Source organism: Macaca nemestrina, chromosome 2 (genome assembly GCF_043159975.1).
Source record: "Macaca nemestrina isolate mMacNem1 chromosome 2, mMacNem.hap1, whole genome shotgun sequence".
In the NCBI taxonomy this organism is placed as follows: domain Eukaryota; kingdom Metazoa; phylum Chordata; class Mammalia; order Primates; family Cercopithecidae; genus Macaca; species Macaca nemestrina.
In genome coordinates this window covers 107,736,677-107,760,494 of record NC_092126.1, presented here as the reverse complement: position 1 = coordinate 107,760,494, position 23,818 = coordinate 107,736,677, and the positions used below count along the sequence as shown (strand labels likewise).

The window sequence follows — 23,818 nt, the reverse complement described above, 5'->3', positions numbered from 1 at the left end:
GGGTGCGCGTCCCACCCCACGGCTTCCAGGAGAGGGAGTGCAGGCTGATGCCACCTCCATCCCCATCTCTCTCGGGGAGAAGGCGGAGCTGGTGCTGTATGAAGTTTGGCTGCAGATCCTGGGCCAGCACTACACCATGGCCTTGGAGGACAAAACCAGCCCTGACTTCTGGGCACTTCAGGGGCAGCTGACGAGATGGCTGAAGTGGCGGGATGAAGTAGGGAGGTCAGGGAAGAGGCCTTGGAAAGATGGGGGATGACTGGACAAGACTTTAAACAGAGCTGTGACCCTCTTCATCCTCTCCTGATCCCCCAGCTGACCCTTGTCCTCAGACCTCTACAAAACTTTGACCAAGTGGTGGTGGAGGAATCTGGTGGGTTCAGGGTGGCCCTGGGTGGCCCAGGGCTCAGACCTGGGTTCTGGGGTTGAGGGCAGGAGGCTGGAAGAGATGACCTCCCTTAGTCCCCTCAGGCTGCCCAGCCCCCTGAAGTGGGATGATCCTCCCACCAGGCTGGATCCACTGACCATGAGAGTGGGTGCCACCTTCTTCAGGGCGGTGCCAGCCCAGGCTCTCATGTGGGACTGTGTGCGCCAGGGTCTGCACATCCTGGGGGATGCAGAGGGCCTCTTGGTAGAGATGGTCATCCCAGACCTCAGTCAGTACCTCCTTCCCTCTGTAGGCCCCCTCCATCTGTCCACCTGCCTCCTCCCTTGGGCTCACTGCCTCTGCATGCCCTGATCTGAAAGCTGCCTCCCCTCCTCATGGAGCCCGTGCAGATGCTCCTAGCCCTAGCTCTCTGGTCCCACAGCAACTTCTGGGCCCAGATTCTGCCTTTTCAGAAGTCTGGGAGGCAGGGCCCCCGCCTGGCCATAGCCTTCTTGGTCTGCTCTAGGCACTCCTAGCCCCGAAGCTGGTATTTTAAAAAGTGATTTCTGGATATTTAGAAAGTCATCCGGTGTGAGGAGCTGGGAGGGTCCAAGGATAGAGCCCACAAGAGGAGGAAGATTGAAAAGGGGTCAGAGTGGGAGTGGGGGCTGTTGAGGGCAAGGCCCACCCCCAACCCTGACCCCCAAACCCAGCCACAATGCCAGCCAGCCTCAGGCCAGAGGGTGTGAGCAACGGGGGCCCTGGCTGCTCTACAGTGGATCAGAGCCACTGGGTGTGGGGGGTCTTCCAGGGCAGGTGTGGGGATGCCCGGGCAAGGTAAGGCAGGCTCCCAGGGCAGAGACTGAGGCTGACCTCTGCAGCCCCTGTACTGCAGCGGGGGAACACAGGGATAGGCAAGGGTCTTAACCTAGAAAGCCCCAGCAGCTCCTGTGCCCATCAGGACACCGTTGAGGCTTGGTGGTGGTGGAACCCAGGAATGGTGTGTTTGAACCCACGATCTGGAAGGGGAAGCCAAGGACAGTCCTGGCCCATAGGCTCTCCTATCTGCAGGCAGTGGGCAGGCCCAGTGAGGGGACCCCAAGAGCCTAGACCATGAGCTTACCTGGCCAAAGACAGCAGCCAGCACCAAGACATCAAAGAGGGCGGGTAGAAAGGTCATCACATCGGGGTTGACTGCAGTCAGCACCAGGTTCCTCTGTACTTCTGGAACACACAGGCCTCTCCTTCCTATCCCTGAAGTGCCCCTGCCCCCACCCCAGCACCCCGAAGACCAGCCTAACAGATGCACTTGTCCTGGGTCAGCCCTGCTGTCCAAGCAACTGCACATGTTTTAATAAACTGGTTATCAGACTGCTTATGACAGGTATGAGGGTGGTCTTGGAACAGGGTGGGCACTTCATGGTTAGCCAGTTGCCAGGCCTCCCTGGATGCCTCTGTGGCTCCTGTACCTTGGCCTGTGGGTGGGAGGTTGCCAGGACCATGGTCCCCTACAGAGGAGCCTGCGGCCTTGGGGCCCATCAGTCTCCATGGGACTGATTTGATCTGCTTGGTTTGTTGCAGGGAAGCCTGGGCAGAATTCTCCAGGGCAGCAGGGGTCAGGGCGGCAGGCTCCATGAAAGAGGTCAAGTTAGCATGGGGGACACAGGGGCATCAGGTTGCTGCGACAGTGACCTAAGCTGGAGGGGGTTAACTCTGGGGACCTCTATCTGTGATATACACTTACTCCCTAGAGATGCCAAAGGTGAGCTGGCCCTTGAGATAGCCCTGGTCCCTTTTGTCCCACCTGGCCACTTCTGAAAGCCCACTACCCTCTTATTAGCTCAGGAAGGCTGCCTGGAGGTGGAGTCCTTTAAGAGAAAGGAGGAAGTAGGGCCTGGTAAGAACCTGTCCTAGGGACGCACATATGCCTTCCTGCCGTGACAGCCTGGGCAGGGGAGTGCAGGCCTGTTTCTCCCATGGGACAGTCCTGAGCTAGAGCTCAGGTCCCTTTGGAGACCACTTCTCACCCGAGACTTTGTAGAAACAGTGAGAGGGGTCTGCTCCTGTGCCAGCTTTCAGTGGTGGGACAGAATTTTCTCTTTCATGTTAGAGTGGGAGAGGAAGTCAAACAGGCATATACAAGTACCAATTTCTTCTAATTTCCTATTATAATGCAATAGTTCTAAAACTACTAACAGTTGGGTAACAAGAAAAAGAACAGTTATCTGGTTGATGTATTCTTTATTATGTAACAATTATTTCTGAGACAAAATCCAATTCAAACATATTACTGAGGATTCTATATTAGTATATTTTGGAAATGGTATAATCCAAACCTGATTTTCTAATATATTTTCTTATATAACACTTAAGGAATTTTTCACTCCCATTATTTGGCTCTGGAAAATCTTTACAGGAAACATTTGTTACACTAGAAATCAAAATTTAAGTAGAGTTGTTAGGCACAGTTAAAAGGGATGATATACACAAACTATAATAATTACAAATCAGTACTTCTTTTGAATACACATTTGAATGTAAAAGCTTTTAAAATAATCAGTGTCTTAGATAAATCTGCAAGAACTGATTTTAACATCTCCTTTACTTTCTAATGCTTTTCAGAAAAAATTCCTTTCTGATTCATTCAGCAGCAAGAGCCCAAAAATGGTGTTCCAAGCCAGGATTCACCTTGTCCTCTTCAGAAATGACCTGAAGAGCTTTTGGATTGGTTAAAAATATTGCCTGATGGAATCTTAGGGTAAACCCGAAGAGCTAAAAGCACTGAATCCAGAGATCAGGTCTCTCGGCCGTGCTGGGGACACCATCAACCACTTGGGGTTAAATTGTATTGCTATGAATGAGAGGTGACTCTGAGGGGCTTTAACCAGGCCGGGGCTAATGAAAGGGTTTCAAACATCAGTAAGAACAGGAAGATCAGGGTTGAGAAGAGTGACAAGAAATCTGGAATGGTCTGAACCATTTTACACTTGATTCTATTTCTTAGAGCTCTTTGGGAAACAGGCAAGGATTTTCCTGGATAGTGTTTGCCCATGAAACAAATGAGTCATCTCGTTAAATGATTCAAAAACATTTCCTGTTGGTTTCATACTACTAATAATTATAATATTTTAATGGATAGGAGAAATTATGGGTTTAAAATTAAATTCTCCGTTAATGCACATTTTAATAAACTGGTTATCAGACTGCTTATGACAATGTCAGTACCACATATTCAACTGCTTTTAGTCCTTCCAGTCTTTCTCTTGGGCATAACTGGTGGTTATCTAATTTTTGCTACCTATCAATCACCTGTTTTGGACATTAACTGTCAATTACTGGCTGCAAAATATGTGTGTGCATATTTACATGAGATGTAACTATACAGATGCATGTTGAATTGCAGACAAGAGTTCCATTATTTCAGAGCTATACTCTGAATGTGAGACCTTTGTATTTATACACACATACCTCTCCAGCCCAACCCAACATTCATTCATATAAAAATATATGACTATTGTAGAATCCTTCATTTACATATCACTAAAAATATGTTCTTTCATTCTAACATCTTTTTATCTACCTTTGTCAACCAACATCATAAGACTGGGATATAAAATCTTTTTATTAGTTACTTATTTATTTCAAATTATTATTATTATTTTTTGAGACAGGGTCTTGTTCCGTTGCTCAGGCTGGAGGGCAATGGTGCCATCTGGGCTCACTGCAACCTTGGCCTCCTGGGCTCAAGTGATCCTATCTTAACCTCCCTAAGTAGTTGGGACCGCGAGAATAAGTCACCACGCCTGGCCTATAAAATCTTTTTAAAACACATTTCCTAGCAGAAATTAACTTTTTTTTTTTAAAAGTCTACTTTTAAAGCAGCAGTTAGAAACTTTGTTCTTATGATATGTAAATAATACTGTTATATCAAACTGTGGATTTAAATATTTTTAATTTAAGTTCCTTTCTTATCTCTTAAAAAAATAAAACAGATTTCTGTGTTACTTAATGGCTTCTCCATTCTTCCAATTCCAAGGAATACAAAGGTCTCCATCTTGCATAACAGAGTAAAAATGTGAAATGCAGAGGTGCATCCCATGTAGGTAAGGCAGTGATTGTTCTAGAAGTCTCTTACAACAATCCACCATTTGTGTACTAGAAATGCTGGGCTCTTTATATAACTTCTCCAAAGAAAATTTCTTTGTTGATGCCTGTATCAATTCATTTTCAATAACCTTTAACCTATTATATAGAAAATAAAAATATTGTCATAAGCTATAACCAAATAAAAGAACACATAATGTAAATATATTCTTACATATTGGGGCCATAACTCACAACACCGAAAATGCCACCCACAAAGGCCAAATTATACGTTTGGAAGACATGCCAATAGCCATCATGTGTTAAATCTTTTGAGTTTCTGTCACATGGATCTCTAAAAGTATTTGGTAACGTTTTTAGCAGTAAAGGGCTAAAAATAACATAAAATTTAAAAAGCTCTTATATTGCCTTACCTAGCAGCTGTTAGTGACTGAAGGAAGCAGAAAATGAAGACTATAAAACCCCTAGTTTTAGGACCCACCTAAAGTTTAACCCTTGGGCAGTAATGCGGTCTAAAGATTTCCCAGATAAAAGCAGACTCACGGAAAACCAGGACCCTGAGGAGGACAGGTTCTCTTCACTCTTCCTCTCCTACCTCACCAGTCCTCTGTCTGTTCCCTCCCCTCTGCCTGGGGTTACAACTCTCTTATTCCATCAGGGGCTTCAGTTCAGGTCTACAAAGTATACAACTCTAGGCAGAACTCAGTGTCTCAAATACTTTCTCCCACAGGTGGCAAGTGCTTAGGGATATGGTGTTTTGATAAGTGGATTCAATGCGCTACATCTAGACCAACACATGAGTTACTCAGCAAGCCTATTTAACATGAATAAAGCAAAACTGCCATGGTCGTGTCCCTGAGCCAGTCTATTTAAAATACTTCATTGGTTTAAAATGTCTAAATATCTTACATTTAATTACCCTTAAACTCTGCATAGAAAAGTAGGTACTATAAAATTTCCATAAACTAGACAGTAAAAAACAGAAATGGTCATAGCAGTTAGTTATCCTGGCCTATAATACTGATCACTTTCTCAAGTGCTGTTTGCTTTTTCTGTAAGATTACTCTCCTACACAGTGCTGCTTAGAGATTCAAGCAGACAGACAGCAGTCAGGGCTGATGGTGCTGAAAATGTTTCACAGCTGGGCCTGCTTCTAATCTCTCCAGGATTAGACAGAAAGAACCCTTAAACTTCTATCAATACGAGGGGATGAGTAACTTTTTCTGTAAAGGTATTTTTCACTTGTCAAGAAAAGATATTAACAACGATGCTTAGAAATGAGAAGCCTTGCAGTGTGACCATGTTACTGCATAGTTCTCCAACAATATATCTTTAAAATCTGGGCAAGACTCTCATTCTCATTCCTTTTAGAAGCTTACAGTCTCATCCTAGGGTTTCCCAGACCCATGGGTCACAAGCTTTATACAGGAGAACCCATCAGTTCTTCTGAGGTGCAATCTTAGAAAAGCATTGAGAAGGCAGCCCTTGTTAAGGTTCCCCAAGGCTGTCCCCTCAACAGGAAAATAACATGTACAAGCCTTTCCTCATCCTTGGGTGCCTCTACAGTCAGCAGGAAATTTTTTTTTTTTTTTTTTTTTTCCTGAGATGGAGTCTTACTCTGTTGCCCAGGCAGGAGTGCAGTGGCGTGATCCTGGCTCACTGTAACCTCTGCTTCCCAGGTTCAAGCGATTATCCTGCCTCAGCCTCCCAAGTAGCTGGGATTACATGCATGCACCACCACGCCCGGCTATTTTTTGTATTTTTAGTAGAGGCAGGGTTTTGCCATGTTGGCCAGGCTGGTCTTGAACTCCTGACCTTAGGTGATCCACCCCGCTCAGCCTCCCAAAGCGCTGGAATTACAGGTGTGAGCCACCGTGCCTGGCCTTGAGATAGGGTCTCGCTGTTGCCCAGGCTGGAGTATCAGTGTCGTGACCATGGTTCACTGCAGCCTTGACCACCCAGGCCTAGGCAAACCTCCTGCCTCAGCTTCCCAAGTAGCTGAGACTACAGGTGCACACCACCATACCCAGCTAATTTTTAAATTTTTTGTAGAGATGAGGTCTCACCATGTAGCCCAGGCTGGTCTTGAACTCCTGGGCTCAAGTGATCCTCCTGCCTTAGCCTGCCAAAGTGCTGGGATTATAAGTGTGAGCCACCATGCCCAGCCTTTAGTCACTGTTTCTACTACATGCATCAGAACTACTTAAACATTCCTCTATTACTGTACATTTTGATTGTTTCCAACTTATCTAAGTGATTTTAAAATTTGAAATATATGATACAGAGTAAAAGGAAACATCTGAGTGGGTTACTACAAAAACATAAGTGGGGAATGCCCCTGCTAGGGAGAGCTGGCTGATCCTCAGGCGCAGTTTACTCTGGGTTGTTACCACCCTACAGAAGAACTGAGAACTAGGCTATCACCAGCCTCTAAAGGACTGGGGGCTCCACAGGCAGCAAACACTGTCTACATGCCAGCCAGGCAGTGCCAAGAGACAGGACCAACCAGTCATACAGTTTTGGGTTGTACATACCAGCTTAGAAGAGTGTGCGCTTCCCCCCCCCCCTTTTTTTTTTTAACTGTTCAGCAAGCTGAGGGTCCTGCACAGCTGCTACTCTGAGGACCCTGTGAGCATGGGTGGCCTCTGGCTCCTTTTCTTTTGAACTAGAACAACTGAGAACTTTAACTCTTTTTTATTAGGTTGGTGTAAAAGGAATTGCAGTTTTTGCCATTTTTTTTTAATGGCAAAAAACTGCAATTCCTTTTGCACGAACCTAATAAAATAAACTATGTTTCCACTTAAGAATCTACCTTATAAGTTAAAAAGTATCTGAAAACCACTCTCTAGGAACATGCTTCATGGAAGGAAAGAAGTTAGTCTGCATCACTGCTCTGCGAATATAATGAAGGTGTCTTACTAGGGCAGGGACAGCAGAGCAAAGGAAGGAAAGACAGCAAAGGCGAGGAGAGGCTCCTGGGCCCAGAGTCAGGGGCACAAGGATGATGACTGAGCAGGAAGGAAGGCTGGGACTAGCAGCAAGTGCTTCCTCTCCTTGGGGGCTAAGTATAGGGATGAGGACTCTGGGGCCCAGAGCCAGAAAAAGGCTAAGGAAGCAGGTGAAAGGTCAACGGGTATTTCCTGAAGGCCCCCTGTGTGCCAGGCACCCATCCCAGTTGGTACCGGAGGAAGCAAAATAGACTGAAGTCTGCCCTCAGCGAGCTTACCTTCTTTTGGGAAGGAGAGAGAGAGAAAACACATTAATAAGGAAACAGCAAATTTGTTGAGGTGGATGGAGAAAGGCAGGCCGGCTGAGGTGGAGAGGAGAGTACAGCAGAGGGTGGGGGCTCCATGCTGCAAGTTGTGTGGCCAGAGAAGCTGGAATGTGAGCAGGGCCTGAGGAAGCTGCAATTTCTGAGGAAGGAGGACCTCAGGCTGGGGGAAAGCACACAGGCCCAGGAGCGGACACATGTCAAGAGTGCTCGAGGAGGATAAAAAGGCTGGAGCAGAACGAGTGAGAGGAGAGTCCCAGGAGCTGAGCTGAGACAAGCAAGGGAGTGGGCAGAGGGTCTGTGGGCACTGGGCAGAGGAGTGACAGCTCTGACTAGGTTCCCACTGCTGCTCTGATGAGAGTCCACCGCGGGTTGGGGAGGTGCTGAGTGTGGAAGCCTGAAGACCAGACAAGAGGCCATCACAAAATGATGGAGGCTCAGACCAGGTGCAGCAGGAAAGGAAAACAGAAGAGGTGAGTTTCTTTCCGGGTCTGCTCTGAAGGTGGACTGGGGTAGGGAGTGAGACAGGGGAGAGGAATCAAGATGACTCGCTGGTTTTTATTTGCCTGAGCAACTGGTAGGACGGAACATTCACAAATTGACCTATTTGAATGTTTTTCTTTTTACTTTGCTTTCTCACAATGTAATAGCATTACTCGAAAGCTATAAAATGGTCATAGAGAAAAAGAGAAAAAGCAGCTGATAGGTTATAGCAAACAAAATCATCAGTCCTAATGATTAACAGTTGGCTAGAATTGCTCTTGAGGGTTAAAGCAGACGTAAAATTGAGAAAAGAAATAGCACTAACAAATACTTAACAGCCAATCAAGAGGTAGGGTGTGATAGGATCTGGCCTACTGAGTTGTCATCAGTTCTATAAGGAAAACAAAAGAGATGCTGCTCCTTCATTTATTTTATACATAAAATGATCTCGTTGTCTCTTGCTAAAAGAATGGCTTCCATGGTTAGTTGCCATCCCTTCTATTTATTTATTTTTCTGAGACAGAGTCTCGCTCTGTCGCCCAGGCTGGAGTGCAATGGTGTGATCTTGGCTCACTGCAACCTCTGCCTCCCGGGTTCAAGTGATTCTCCTGCTTCAGCCTCCTGAGTAGCTGGGATTACAGGTGTGCACCACCACGCCTGGCTAATTTTCATATTTTTAGTAGAGATAGGGTTTCACCTCAAGTGATCTGCCCACCTCGGCCTCCCAAAGTTTTGAGATTACAGGTGTGAGCCACCAAACCTAGCCTCTCTCTGTATTTAAAATTCCTGGCTTTTAAAATGAGCACTTTGTGGAAACTGAACCTCAAATGAACAGTGAGGCAGGAGAACTGCTTCCACTGGCACCCTGCTAAACAACCAGGTCCCATTACCCTGTCCTCCTCTCTTCTCCTTGAAACTTCCCTCCATGGACATGTGGAATGGCATTCTCTCCAGCTTCCATCCTGTTCCCTGCCGTTGCCTTCCTTTGTCTGCTATGCTCCCAGGTGTCAGCTTTGGCTTTTCCCACTGGATTGTGCTGCAGCTACCACTGGCAAATTTATAGCACTCACATCTCCTACTAGAAACAATTCCAGGAGGCAGAGATCATGTCTAAGTCTTTCTATCAATGGCATTGATCTCAGCTTTGGGCACATAACAGTCATAGTAAATGATGGCTAAGTAAATGACCTCATTTCTTCATAGGTGATACATAAAACAATATCAAGCAATATCTTACCACCTACAAAACAGGAAACTGTTGGCTATAATAGGACTCCTTCAAAGATACAAACAACATAAAAACAACACTGCTTAGGAACTAAAATGATACATTGTTTTTTTTTTGAGAAAGGATTTCATTATGTCACCCAGGCTGGAGTGCAGGGGTGCGATCCCAGCTCACTGCAGCCTTGGCCACCGAGGCTCAATCAATCCTCCCACCTCAGCCTCCTGAGTAGCTGGGACACAAGCAAGTGCCACCATGCCTGGCTAATTTTTTTTTTCCCCACCATATTGCCCAGGGTTTCACCATGTTGCCTAGCCTGGTCTTGAACTCCAGGGCTCAAGTGATCTCCTTGCCTCGGCCTCCTAAAGTGCTGGGATTACAGGCTTGAGCCACTGTGCCTGGCCTAAAATGATTTTTTAAGGTTTCTTCTCAACTTAATTAAAATGCAGATAAAGTTTTCTTTATATCAACAGTTAAAAGGTTTATTATTTTTCTTTCTCTCTCTCTGTCATCTAGGCTGGAGTGCAGTGGCGTGATCTCGGCTCACTGCAAACTCCGCCTCCTGGGTTCAAGCCATTCTCCTGTCTTGGCCTCCTGAGTAGCTGGGACTAGAGGTGACCGCCACAACACCTGGATAGTTTTTGTATTTTTAGTAGAGACGGGGTTTCACCATGTTGGCCAGGCTGGTCTCAAACTCCTGACCTCACAAGTGATCTGCCTGCCTCAGCCTCCCAAAGTGCTGGGATTACAGGCGTGAGCCACTGTGCCCGGCTTAAGATGGTTTTTTTAAGGTTTCTTCTCAACTTAATTAAGATACAGATGAAGTTCTTTTTATATTAACAGTTTGAAATCTTTTAAGCAATATTCTTGTTAATCAAGAAATAATCAATATTTTTGCTTGTTGTCAGTCTTTTCCATCTGGAAAATTCCTTGCTGATATTCTTATTTTTCATTCTGCTCCTGAATTGACTTTTATATTAAGAAGCTGAACTTCTCAAACTGAGGTCCATGGTGGTAATATAATTTAGGTAGGGAATAAATAAATATGGAATATCTACAAATTAGTCAATTTCCTAAGCTTCATACTGTTTCCAGGTCCCATATTTATGAGTTCCAAATATCTGAAGTTTTCAGTTAGACTGAATGATCTGACTTTACAGAGGACTGGCAGTACTTACTCTTCCTTTCTTTTCATGTTCTCTCTTGCCTGCTGAGCTTTGGTGAGAATAAACCACTGGAGATTTGCTGGATCACAGAGTGTTGGAATATTAAAATGCCCGAGTTCATGCAAGCTTGGAGCATATCTGTCACTGCAATAAAATACACATTAAAGGAAAAACCACTGACCCTCTCCTCTCCCCGACCAGAGAAAATGTTTGATTAGTCCTCAGGAAAATAATAAAAAAAAAATCATCAAGAAAAGCCACCTCAAAAGTGCAGCAACTTAAAGCTTTGCTGCCCCCAAAGACACACTTCTTCAGGATCACGACCTACTTGCAAGCCCTCTGACCTTCCTTATCTGTTACATGCAAGGGGTGACCTGCTGCACAGTGAGGTTGTCAGAGCTAAAGACCGAATGCATATAAGTACCCAACACAGTGCTCGGCAAACAGTGTATACACCACAAATGTTGGCTACTGATTTACTATTAGTTTAATCTTATAATGTTTTCCATTGGATTGACTTTGCCCAGTAAATCTGCTCAGCAATATATTCAAAGAATGTTCTAGACATTAAATTCTTCAATCCTCCCATGCTGGCTTTTCTAGAGTGTAGAAGAGAGTTGCTAACACAAGTAGTGGCATTTTCTTCTTTAATTCTTAAGAACTACCCATTGAAATACAAAACAATTTAATGCATTTACACACACAACCCACCTAGACGAAGGAATAAAAGTAATCCTTCTATCTTAGATATTTACCTGTTAAGGATCATTTGTAAACCACGCAAACTTCGAGGGTGAAATGGTATCCTACTTTTCAACAGTCTATTATAAAACACATCAAGAAGAGAGTAATATTCTTCAAGTGTCAATACTGGCTGTAATTCTTCAATATAAACAACTTGTATGCCACCTAAAAGATAGCTTATTTGGTCTTCTAAAATCATCAGCCTCCTCTGAAGGTCAAAATAACTCGGCAATCTTTCAAAAAGCTACAGTGTTAACAAAGGGAAAGAAACAATTAGCTTTATGTTACTATAATTTAATTTTAGAATTCCAATAAATGGCATTAAGACATTTTTAACAAGAAAATGATTTTCATTGAAGGAAAGTTCAAGTAAGAGATTAAAAAAAAAAACCTTAATTGAATTCTGGAAATATTAATATTCAAAACAAGCCACTGTAAATCTTTGGGATTTTTAGATGGGAATTTGTAAAGTTCCAAAAAAAAATATGCTCCAAATAAAAGTAAGTCCTAATCCTAAGCACTATTATTTAAATATTTAGGTAAGAATCTTTAATTAGTTTAGAATTATTAAATGGTACAATAAAGGTTTTAGAAATAAAGTGTATGTATTTCAACTCAGTCTATTCCTTCAAAATTTACTTTAAAGTAACTAAACTCAATTAAGTGCAATAAATATGATTGTGCACCTACCATATACGTAAGCACTGAGTTGGGCACTTGAAGGGTACAGATTGTAAGAGTTTGTCCCTGTTTGGTTGGCACTCACAGTTGGGGTACAAGGAAACAAAAATCCGAATTTAGCATACTAAATGCCAAATCAGGGTGAGTGGATACAGAGGAGGTTCAGGCAAAGGTTTCTAAGGGAGTCTAATTCGATCAATCTTAAACATGAAGTAAGATTTAGAAATGGCACGTGAATGTAAGGGCTGTTTTGGGGGAAGGAAAAAGAGCATGTGCAAATATGGAACCATGAAAAGGAGCAACATGTTTGGAAACAATAAGGAGTTTGGTATGGCTGGCATGTGACCTGCTGCGAGGGAAAGGAAAGAGCAAGGCTCAAGGGGGATGTAAGGGCTGGGTCAGGGAAGGACCACTAAGGACTTAAGATTTTCTATTAAAAGCCAGGGTCTTTTAGAAGAGTTGGAAGGCATTAAAAACTCTGCTATAATAAAAGCAATAGCTGCATAAAAATTCTACAAATTATTTATAATCTACTTTTAACGTCTTGTGGAAAATAATTTTACTCCCTATTTTTCAATTTTTCTATGGGTTACTCATGTATATATGGTAACTACATTTTAAAAACTTTTTGTTTTGACATAATTCTAGATTCATATACCTTTAACTTAACAGTACATCTTATACAATTATTGGTATAATATTACAACCAGGAAATTGACATTGATACAATTCATTAATCTTACTCAGAGGTCATTAGTTTTACTTGCATGCATTTGTGTATTTTTCATATGTGTATTTACTTTATTATATGTGTATGGAGCCATGTGACACTGCTACAGTCAAAACACACAGGAATTCCATCACAGGGATCCCGTTTATAGCACTGACACCTCTGCTCCCCTCTCTCTACTTCCTGGCAACCAAGAATCTTTTCTTCCTTTCTATCATTTTATTATTCCAAGGATGTTATATAAATAGAATCAAACAGTTTGTAACCTTTTGAGACTGACTTTTTCACTCAGCACAATGCCCTTAAGATCCATCCAATTGCTGCATGTATCAACAGCTCACTCCTTTTCATTGCTGAGTAAAATCCTATGGTAGGGATGTACAAGTTTGTTTAGCTATTCACACACTGAAGAACATTCATTTTTTTCCTAGTTTTTGGCTATTATAAACATTCATGTACAGGTGTTTGTGTGAACATAATTTTTCATTTCTCTGCTGTAAATACCTGAGGGTGACTGCTGGGTCATGTTTAGTTTTGTAAGAAACCATTATAGTCTTTTTCCAGAATGCCTGTACCATTTTACATTCCCATCAGCAATGCATGAATGACCTATTTTTTCTGCATTCTCACCAGCATGTAACTATTTTTCATTTTAGCCATCCTGGTAAGTGTGTAGTGATAATGCACTGTGGTTCTATCTATCTATCTATCTATCTATCTATCTATCTATCTATCTATCTATCTATCTATCTCCCTCCCTCCCTCCCTCCCTCCCTACCTATCTAATCTATCTTTCTATCTTTCTATTTATTTTGAGACAGAGTCTCGCTGTGTTGCCCAGGCTGGAGTGCAGTGGCACAATCTCGGCTCACTGCAACTTCCGCCTCCCGGGTTCAAGTGATTCTCCTGCCTCAGCCTCCCAAGTAGCTGGGACTATAGGCGCCTGCCACCATGCCCAGCTAATTTTTTTTTTTTTTTTTTAAATTTTTAGTAGAGACGGGGTTTCACTGTGTTTACCAGGTTGGTCTTGAACTCCTGACCTCGTGATCCACCTGTCTTGGCCTCCCAAAGCACTGGGATTACAGGCGTGAGCCACAGTGCCCGGCCAATGAATATGTTTTTATGTGCTTACATGTCATCTGTACATTCTCTTTGGTGACATGTCATTTCATGTCACCGTTTTTGGTTGCATTGGTTTTTTTAGTAGCCCTTTTTAGTGGGTTTTTTTTTTTTTTTTTTTTTTTTTACTGCTGAAGTTTGAGAGTTTTAGATTGCCCTTTTTTTAGTTGGTTTTTTCTTTTCCTGCTGAAATTTAAGAGTTTTGAAATATATTCTAGATATAATGTCTTTGTCAGATATGTGGTTTGCAAGTATTTTCTACCAAATAAATATTTGATTTGAACAGACGCTTCACTAAAGAAGATATGTGGATGACAAACAAGCACATGAAAAGATGCTCACCATTATTTATTATTAGAGAAATGCAAATTAAACATTGAATGAGATTGTACCACAGAGCTATTAGACTGACTAAAATTAAAAAGATGACCATAGTTAAGTGTTGGCAGTTTTTAAAAAAGTTAAAATACTCTACCATATGATCCAGCCATTCTATTTTAGGTATTTACCCAAGAGAAAGGAAATATATGTCCATATATTTGTACACAAATGTTCATAGCAGTTTTATTTGTAATAGTCACAAAGTGATACGACCCTATGTCCATCAACAGGTGAATGAATAAACAAACTGTGGTATATTTATACAATGAAATAGTACATAGTAATAAAAAGGAATAAACTTTCAATACATGCAACAGCATGGATGAATCTCAAAATGAGACAGTGAAAGAAACCAGACACAAAAGTTTGCAAGCCCTATGATTCCACTTACATAAAACTCCAAAACTAAGCTATAGTGACAGAAAGCAGACCAGTGGTTGCTTGGAGAGGGGGTGGTGGGATAGGAGGGAGTGTTTACAAAGGGCCATATGCTCACATATATGCCCAGGTGTTGGATACATTTGCTATCTTGACTGTGATAATGGCTTCATGGGCATACATACATGTCAAAATACCAAACAACACACAAGAAACATGTGCAGTTTATTAAATGTCAGTTATACCTCAATAAATCTGTTAAGAACAGGTAAAACCAAACAACAGAATATAGGCTTTCAGGCTGTGCTTCAGAAAAGAATGCAGTATTACCAGACAAAAACTGCCTTAAAAATCAGTCTTCCTTCTTAAGTATGTTAAGTATATGATATTTCAGCATGTGATCTGAAAACAGCTGACACTATGATTAAAAACATTAAAAAACAAAAACAAAAACAGAACAAATTTTTTTTTTGGTTCATTAACATTATAGCATTGTTGGAAATGAAAGTATATGAATGACAAGAAGTTTTTAATTTTAAGGCTCTTTCTTACTTTTGTCCAGTGATGATGGACATCCATTGTTCCTAGCATCACATGGCCCACTGCACTCATGCCAGAACGGTCTGTAAATATGATTGTACACCCTGATGATAAAACACAAAACCTTTGGTCATGGTTGAGGTGCTTCATTCTTTCTGCATTGTGCCAATAGTGTATAAACTCAGGATTAAATTCAGTAGAAGCTTAAAGGCTAATTTTATGCCACTGCTTTATTCAAAGAAGAGATTTAAAAGTTCAGCTATGATGAAGTTACTTGGTTTTTCCATTAAAATTTATAGATGTACATAGCAGCTAGGTGATTTTTTACAAGAAAATGGAAAATGTTTACCTTTTGCTTTTTTAAGTGTTTCCAAATTCTGCTGTGCTAAGCGGCTTAAACTATGCAGCTGGCTACAGCGGTGGGCGACGCCCCAGCTCCTCTGCCACCTAGGCCAACAGAGCACACAAGCATGTTAATAAGTGGCACCCCGAAGAAGGAGCAAGCACTCACCACAACTACTGGAGTCCTTGGGAAGCCAATGAGTCTCTTTCTGAAGCAGGCACATCACATGTTTTGATTGATCATATGTTTCTAAGCTAGCTAATTTTTAAAGAAGCAACCACATGGAAAATGAATTGTTTACCAGAGGGCAGAAATATTACTACTATGCTCAGGTATCCAAAGATTTAAAATAAGCAAATACATGATGTTTCTATTTAAAAATAAGATGATGAAATGGGAAAACTTTGAAAAAAGTATTTTTCTTTTTCACATTATTATAATGATGATGGTTTTGTTTTAGATTCAAGTTCCAACTAGGAATTCCAGTTAGGCTTATCAGGTTCTCTTTTCTGTTTTTGAGATAGGGTCTCACTCGGTTGCCCAGGTGGGAGTGCAGTGGTGCAGTCATGGCTCACTGCAGCCTTGACCTCCTCTGCTCAAGAGATCCTCCTACCTCAGCCTCATGAGTAGCTGGGACTAAAGGCATGTGCCACCACGGCTGGCTACTTCAAAAATTTTTTTTGTAGAGACAGGGTTTCACCATGTTGCTCAGGCTGGTCTTGAACACCTGGGCTCAAGTGATCCACCAGCCTCGGCCTCCCAGAGTGTTGGGATTACAGGCGTGAGCCACCGTACCTGACCTCAGGTTCTTTTTATCTCATTCTAGAGAAAGTGATTTTGATGAAATCATGTATATCTGCTCATTTCATAAATTTCATCAATTAATATTAAACCCCAGTGACACATGGAACCTGACATTGACACGATGTCAGAGGCCCTGCTGTGTAACTGTGAAAAGCACTGGTCTTCAGAAAACCCACCTTGGAGTTCTAATTCTGTGGTTTACTAGCTCTGTGACCTTGAACAAGCTGCTTTTAGCCTTCCTAAGGTTTTCACTTGCATGCATGCAAAGTGAGGATGTTTCCTGCTATACAGGTAGTAGACATCAAATGAGGTAATGTGTGTGAAGGAGTCCAGGCATTCAAAACAGGCTCTTAAGAAACACAGGTTCTTCTTTTATCCTAATACTGATTCTGATGAATGTCATTTCCGATAAAATGAAAACTTGTTTAAAAAATTGTTTTTTTCTTTAAACTACAATTTAAAAAGTAAAATATAATTTCAAAGAATATTAATTTTTGGGCCGGGCGCGGTGGCTCACGCCTGTGGTCCCAGCACTTTGGGAGGCCGAGATGGGCGGATCACAAGGTCAGGAGATCGAGACCATCCCGGCTAGCACCGTGAAACCCCGTCTCTACTAAAAAGTACAAAAAAAACTAGCCGGGCGAGGTGGCGGGCGCCTGTAGTCCCAGCTACTCGGGAGGCTGAGGTTGGAGAATGGCGTGAACCCAGGAGGCGGAGCTTGTAGTGAGCCGAGTTCGCGCCACTGCACCCCAGCCTGGGTGACAGAGCAAAGACTCCGTCTCAAAAAAAAAAAAAAAAAAAAAAAAAAAAAAAAAAAAAAGAATATTAATTTTTGATTATTTGACATTAAAAAATTTAACTGACAAAGGTAGTAAATGCTGTTTTCGTTAAAAATGGTGTTCTATATAGGCTGTTTAGAATGAAAAACAATGTCATTAGTTAATGTTTCTGTTTGCTGGAGTTTTGGCTAACTTTTTTTAGCAAGTAAAGAAGCCCTCATGCCCATAGTCCTCAAATGTTATGGTCTCAGGGACCCTTTTATACTTTTAAAAATTGAAAACTCCAAAGAGCTTTAGCTTATGTGGGGGATATATATATATATATATATATATTTTTTTTTTTGAGACAGAGTCTTGCTGTGTCGCCCAGGCTGCAGTGCAGTGGTGTGCTCTTGGTTCACCGCAACCTCCATCTTCTGGGTTCAAGCAATTCTCCTGCCTCAGCCGCCTGAGTAGCTGGGATTACAGGCATGCACCACCAGGCCTGGCTAATTTTTGTATTTTTAGTAGAGACAGGGTTTCACCATGTTGGTCAGGCTGGTCTCGAACTCCTGACCTCGTCATCTGCCTGCCTTGGCCTCCCAAAGTGCTGGGATTACAGGCGTGAGCCACCGTACCTGGCCAGGTTATATCTATTGACATTTACCATAATATAAATTAAAGCTGAGAAATTTCTCCATAATACTGTAAAATAATATTTATTTCTTTTTTTTTGTTTAAGAAATCCTTTCATTTTCCTCAGTCTGCTTTGACAGATCTTTTAAAATTTCTATTAGAAAAAGTTATTTGCATGCACATTAATTTATTTACCTTATAAACTTTTAAAAATGATCTTACTCTTTTTAGTTAGAAAAGTTTATGCTAAAAGACTATGGAATGGGAAGAACCCCCTATAATAAAGTTTAATCTGAAAATGATTAGTGTGATGATAAAATAACAGATATATGCATACATTCAAACATTTCACACATGGAAGTCTAAAAGAATGCTTTTGAAATTCTGAATTATCTTATGATGATTTGATTATACAAGAACAGAACATGTAAATACTATCTGTACTCTGTAAACACAGGAAAAAAGGTGTTTTTATGGTACCCAAATAGTCATTTGTTTTAATATAAGAAAAAAAAGTCCTAATAATGAGAATTGAAAACAACAAAACAGGCTATAGCAAAAAGTAACAAAGATGTTTAAACATGAAGACTAGATGACGATTTTTCTGAGTTCTAGTGATGGGAAGTCCAATGAGTGAATGACCTGACTCCTCCTTTTCCCTTCCTTAGAGTTTTAAGAACTGTTAAATCTATTCCGCAATAAATTTCAGCATGGATCTTTATATAACTGCAATTTTCAAGTTTATGAAAACTTACTTAAAAAGTTCCACGATATAATATAGAACCAAGAATACAACATCCATTTTCTCCCTCCCCTCCTCTTTTTAAACTCAAATACTAATCTTTTAAAACACTTATTATTATTTAGAGATGGGGTTTCGCTATGTTGCCCAGGTTGGTCTCAAACTCCTGGCCTCAAGTGATTCTCCTGCCTTGACCTCCCAAAGTGCTGGAAGTATGAGTCACTGTGCCTGGCCTTAAATATCTTATAAGATGGGGGCATAATTATTTTTTATATATTTTGTGTATATGGAATAGGGTATTTTTCCTACAAACTTATTATGTAAAAAAGTTTATTATGCCAAAAATGTCAGTACTTAAGCCTTACTTCTTTATCTATATATAGAAGAAAGAAGTAACATATATATAAATTGAGACGAAGTCTTGCTCTATCACCTAGGCTGCAGTGCAGTGATGCAATTATAGCTCACTGCAGCCTCAAGCTCCTGGGCTTAAGTGATCCTCTTGCCTCATCCTTCCAAGTAGCTGAGACTACAGGTGCAGGCCACCGTGCCTAGCTAATTTTTTTTTTAAGTTTTGTAGAGATAGGGTCTACTAGCCTGTTGCCCAGGCTAGTCTTGAACTCCTGGGCTCAAGTGATCCTCCCACCTTGGCCTCCCAAAGTGCTCGGATTACAGGCAAGAGCCACTGTGCACAGCCTTACTTCAATATTTAAAATAAGAAATTACTAAGAGTTTTCTTACACAGATGAACATTTCATGATGTTCATAAAGATAATTGAAGAGTACTCAGTTATCAGAGCAAAAGTTAAAGATGCAAATATTTAGCTGCTGAAAAGCTTATCAGTTGGTAATTCATATTCATTTTAATTTCTAAATTAGGTTCTCTCTTCTTTATTACCTGATATCTGACAGTTGCAATTGATGAGACAGTTCATCTTTTAAACGATCTAGTTCTTTTCTAAGTGGCAAACTGTTCTTTAGCTTTTTAACAGCACTTTTCCCATTGTTATCTAACCAGGATCTAGAAGGAAAAGAGAGAGAGGGAGATATATATATGTATATATATATATATATATATACACACAGACTCTTTATAATACTAACCATAATATAAGTATTTCTACTATTAAAAGACACATGTATGCACTTGCATATTCACAATAGCAAAGACTTGGAATCAACCTAATCAATAGATTGGATAAAGAAAATGTGGTATATATATACGATGGAATACTATGCAGCCATAAAAAAGAATGAGTTCTTGTATTTCATGGGAACATGGATGAAGCCGGAGGCTATCATCCTTAGCAAACTAACACAGGAACAGAAAACCAAATACTGCATGTTCTCACTTATAAACAGGAGCTAAATGATGAGACCACATGGACACAAAGACGGGAACAACAGACACTGGGGCCCACTTGAAGGTAGAGGATAGAAGAGAGGATCAGTAAAAACAACTATAGGGTACTAGGCTTAGTACCTAGGTAACAAAATGAACTGTACAACAAACCCCTGTGATGAGAGTTTATTTATATAACAAACCTATACATTAAAAAAAAGAACCTAAAAGTTAAAAAAAATTATACTAAAAAAAAAAAAGGACACATACATTATCTTAAAGCAGCCCCAGTGTTAAACCGAGTTTTCAATCAAACCTTTACTTCTACCTATTCTTTTTCAGAAATACCTACTTTTAAAATAAGTTGCTTGGAGAACTGCCAACACCTGTCAAATTATATTCTATGCAACTTCCTTTGCATATTAAAAAATTAAATTTTAATTATATCAAACCTGTCACTAGATTTCTAGATATAATTTTTTTTAATTAAAAATACTTCAAAGTGTGTTTATTACAACCTTCAGTAAGCTATACTAGATCTTCACTGATGTCAGTCATATACATATAGGAGGGTAGAACTAATTATGGAATAAGTGACCAAATATTATAATAGAGCTAAAAAGGTGTAAAAGTCAAACTCAACAGACATATCTGATGAGACTAGTGACAATTAAGAGGCAATGGGTCCTGATGAAGGAATATGAAAAGATTACTTTGTGGATTCTAGCTGGGTGGACTCCAGTTTCTGCCTTTTTAGTCTTGGATACTACTACCCTGAGCTCCCAATGCTTATTCCCTCATCCCTGTAACCTAGTCCCTCTGACTGGTCAGACCTTACCAATCTAGTCATTTTGCCACACCCTCCTTCCAGGAGGGCCTCTTCACTACCCTGGTGCTCAGTGACACCTCCATTCCTTTCCACCCAACCAAATGTCCAGTTTCAGTCTCGTCTCAACTATATCAACTCTATAATAAGCTCAGCAGAAAGATGTTCTCTAAACCTGTATTTCTTAGAATGTTTACCTCAATAGTCTTACAAGAACTAAATATCAAAAATGCTTTGGCCGGGTGTGGTGGCTCAAGTCTGTGATCCCAGAACTTTGGGAGGCTGAGGTGGGCGGATCATGAGGTCAGGAGTTCGAGACCAGCCTGGCCAACGTGCTGAAACCCCGTATCTACTAAAAAATACAAAAAATTAGCCGGGCGTGTTGGTGTGCACCTGTAATCCCAGCTACTTAGGAGGCTGAGGCAGAAGAATCGCTTGAACCGGGAGGCGGAGGTTGCAGTGAGCTGAGATCACGCCACTGCACTCCAGAGCTTGGGTGACAGAGTGAGACTCCGTCCAAAAATTAAAAAAAAAAAAAAAAAAAAAAATCTTTAAGGATTAGAAGATAGCTTTCAGCAAACAGCTGAAAGCCTGTGTGGCCTTCTAGAGAGCAGCACCACCTCTGTAGAAACCGTCTCTCACTTGGTGCTATAATCATGACACAAGGGTGCTTGTTAGTGCTCAGGGTCACTGGCTACCCAAGGGAAGTCCAGAGAAATGAGTGACCTGGATGGAGTCCTGGGAGGCTGACGAGCTGCTGCAGGAGTGGGTGGTGAGGGGGCAGGGACAGAATGGTAGTGACTCTGGGCTGAGGGGAACATTTCAGATTCCAAAACAAAGTGGTGGGGAGTGGGCCCTAGGCATTACTATGCAAGAGAAAACTCCAGGAAAACCAGAGGTTCCCTTTCTTCTTCTTATTTTTTTGTACAGACTAGGTCTCACTTTGGTGCCCAGGCTGGCCCCAAACTTCTGTGCTCAAGGGATTCTCCTGCCTTGGCCCGCCAAAATGCTAGGATTATAGGCATGAGCCACCATTTTTTCTTAAAAAAATTTTTTTTAATTGGCTATGCTAATCTTCTCTGTATTGTTCCAATTTTTTTGAGATGGGGTCTAACTATGTTGCCCAGGCTGGAATAGATTGGTGTGATCATGGCTTACCGCAGTCTCGACCTCCTGGGCTCAAGTGATCCTCTAGCCTTAGCCTCTCTAGTAGCTGGGACTATAAGCATGTGCTACCATGCCCACCTAATTTTTTAAAATTATTATTTGTAGAGATGAGGTCTTGCTATGTTGCCCAAACTGGTCCTGAACTCTTGGACTCAAGTGATCTTCCCGCATTGGCATCCCAAAGTGCTGGCATTAAAGGCATGAGCCACTATACCTGGCCTCATTCCATTTTTAGTATATGTACTGCTGAAGGGAGCACTAGGTTCCTTAATAGTCACTTTATATGTTTTAGATGTTGTGATCTAAAGCATTTAAAAAATTATCAAGTTTAGAATATTGAAAATGACAAATCATTATGCATCTATTAAACATTTATCCTGAATGCCTGACATTGTGCTGTGTTGGAATTACAAGGAAGATAAAGTCCTTGTTTTAAAGGAAGACACATTTAATAAGGAATATAGAGATAAGCAATTAGAATAGAAGAAATTATTCCTGGAAGATTCTGTAGAACAGGTAGTATGTGATCTGGAACCCAAAAGATGTATCAGATCTTTCCAGGTAGGTGAGAGAGAATGGCATGTCAATCATAATAGTGCACAAAGATCTATGAGATGAGCCAGTATGCCCAGATGACAGGATGCTTAGAGGGAGAGAAGGGCATAAGAGACTGGAGAGGGACTACGGGTAAAGTGGGGTCAGACCATGAAGGGTCTTACACACTGAGAAAGGGAATTGTAAGTTTATCCTCTAGGTGAAAGCGTTCAATGTTTTTGTTTTTTTGTTTTTGTTTTTTTTTGTTTTTTTAAATTCACTGACTTTGCATAGCAATTAATAATCCTTCCTATACCCTCTTTAAGAATACTGGTAAACATTTTGTCACTTCTGCATGGCATGTGATTAAGCAGGTAAATATATCTTAATTTATATCACTACTATTGGATATGGCATTACAATTTTCCAACTTTTCCACACTTATTAAGTAATAAATATTGTTCAACTTACTTTAAATCATGTAAGAGAAAGCACAATTTATTGACATATGAATTATCAAATGACACACTATGTTTGGTTTGGGGCCCAAATGTTTTGCAACATAGATTAAAATATGATCTTATAGATTCATGAATTGATTTTTGGAATTCTTACATTTAATGTATAAAAATCAACTGGTCTAGCTTAACAATATTTGTGTTTTGTTTCTAAAAACTGAAGTAAAAACAAAGACTCTCAACATGGTTTTTGTTTTTATTATTATTTTTTGAGACAGAGTCTCATTGTGTCACCCAGGCTGGAGTGCAGTGGCATGATCTCAGCTCACTGCAACCTCTGCCTCCCAGGTTGGAGTGATTCTTCTGCCTCAGCCTCCTGAGTAGCTGGGACTACAGGTGGGCACCACCATGCCCGGCTAATTTTTGTATTATTAGTAGAGACGGGGCTTCACCATATTGGCCAGACTGGTCTTGAACTCCTGACCTCGTAATCCACTCACCTTGGCCTCCCAAAGTGTTGGGATTACAGGCGTGAGCCATCGCGCCTGGCCATGGTTTTTAATATATACAGATATAAAGATACATGTTTCCTGGCTCTGGCCACTGAGAGGATTAGTAGTAACTGAGCACATGTAGCACTGAGATGTTGGTGTCTATAAACCAATCCCTACTAGAAAGAGCCAGAGCTTCCTGGCAAAACTCCTGAATCAAACTTTGGAGCAGGAACAGTACAGATGAACCTGGAACAACTTGGTGAACCAGAAAGTAAGGGAATAATAGGAAAGATGGGAACATAGGCACTTCATATAGTCCCCATATGAAGAGATGATGAAATGAAGAAATCAATATGTGGCAACCAGCAGAGTAATATGTGATTCAAGCAAGAATCATCAATGAATATTAGAGCAAGTGAGGTAGTAAAAATCTAAGGAGTAAAAGGATATTTGTATAGCCCTAAATATCTCCTTAACAGAAGCTAATTAAAGGAAAAAAATCATAACGTCCTGGAAGAAATTAGT

General features: G+C 41.1%; 1 protein-coding gene across 12 annotated transcripts in view; it reads right to left on the bottom strand.

Moving 5' to 3' along the window:
* Positions 1-23,818, bottom strand: part of LOC105480306 (T cell activation inhibitor, mitochondrial) — a 79,112-nt gene that overhangs the window by 5,279 nt on the left and 50,015 nt on the right. For 3 of the 12 annotated variants that reach the window (XM_011738936.3, XM_011738937.3, XM_071091542.1), the window contains 6 exons: positions 19,371-19,493; positions 15,539-15,636; positions 15,202-15,293; positions 11,372-11,604; positions 10,629-10,760; positions 1,703-4,609 (listed from right to left, as the gene is read on the bottom strand). In XM_011738936.3, coding sequence (XP_011737238.1) covers positions 4,369-4,609; positions 10,629-10,760; positions 11,372-11,604; positions 15,202-15,293; positions 15,539-15,636; positions 19,371-19,493 — 919 coding nt within the window. In that variant the 3' untranslated portion in view covers positions 1,703-4,368. Of the gene's footprint in view, positions 1-1,490; positions 1,592-1,700; positions 4,610-10,628; positions 10,761-11,371; positions 11,605-15,201; positions 15,294-15,538; positions 15,637-19,370; positions 19,494-23,818 lie in introns of those variants that run through there. The other 9 variants (XM_071091539.1, XM_071091540.1, XM_011738932.3 and 6 more) reach the window with 6 other exon arrangements.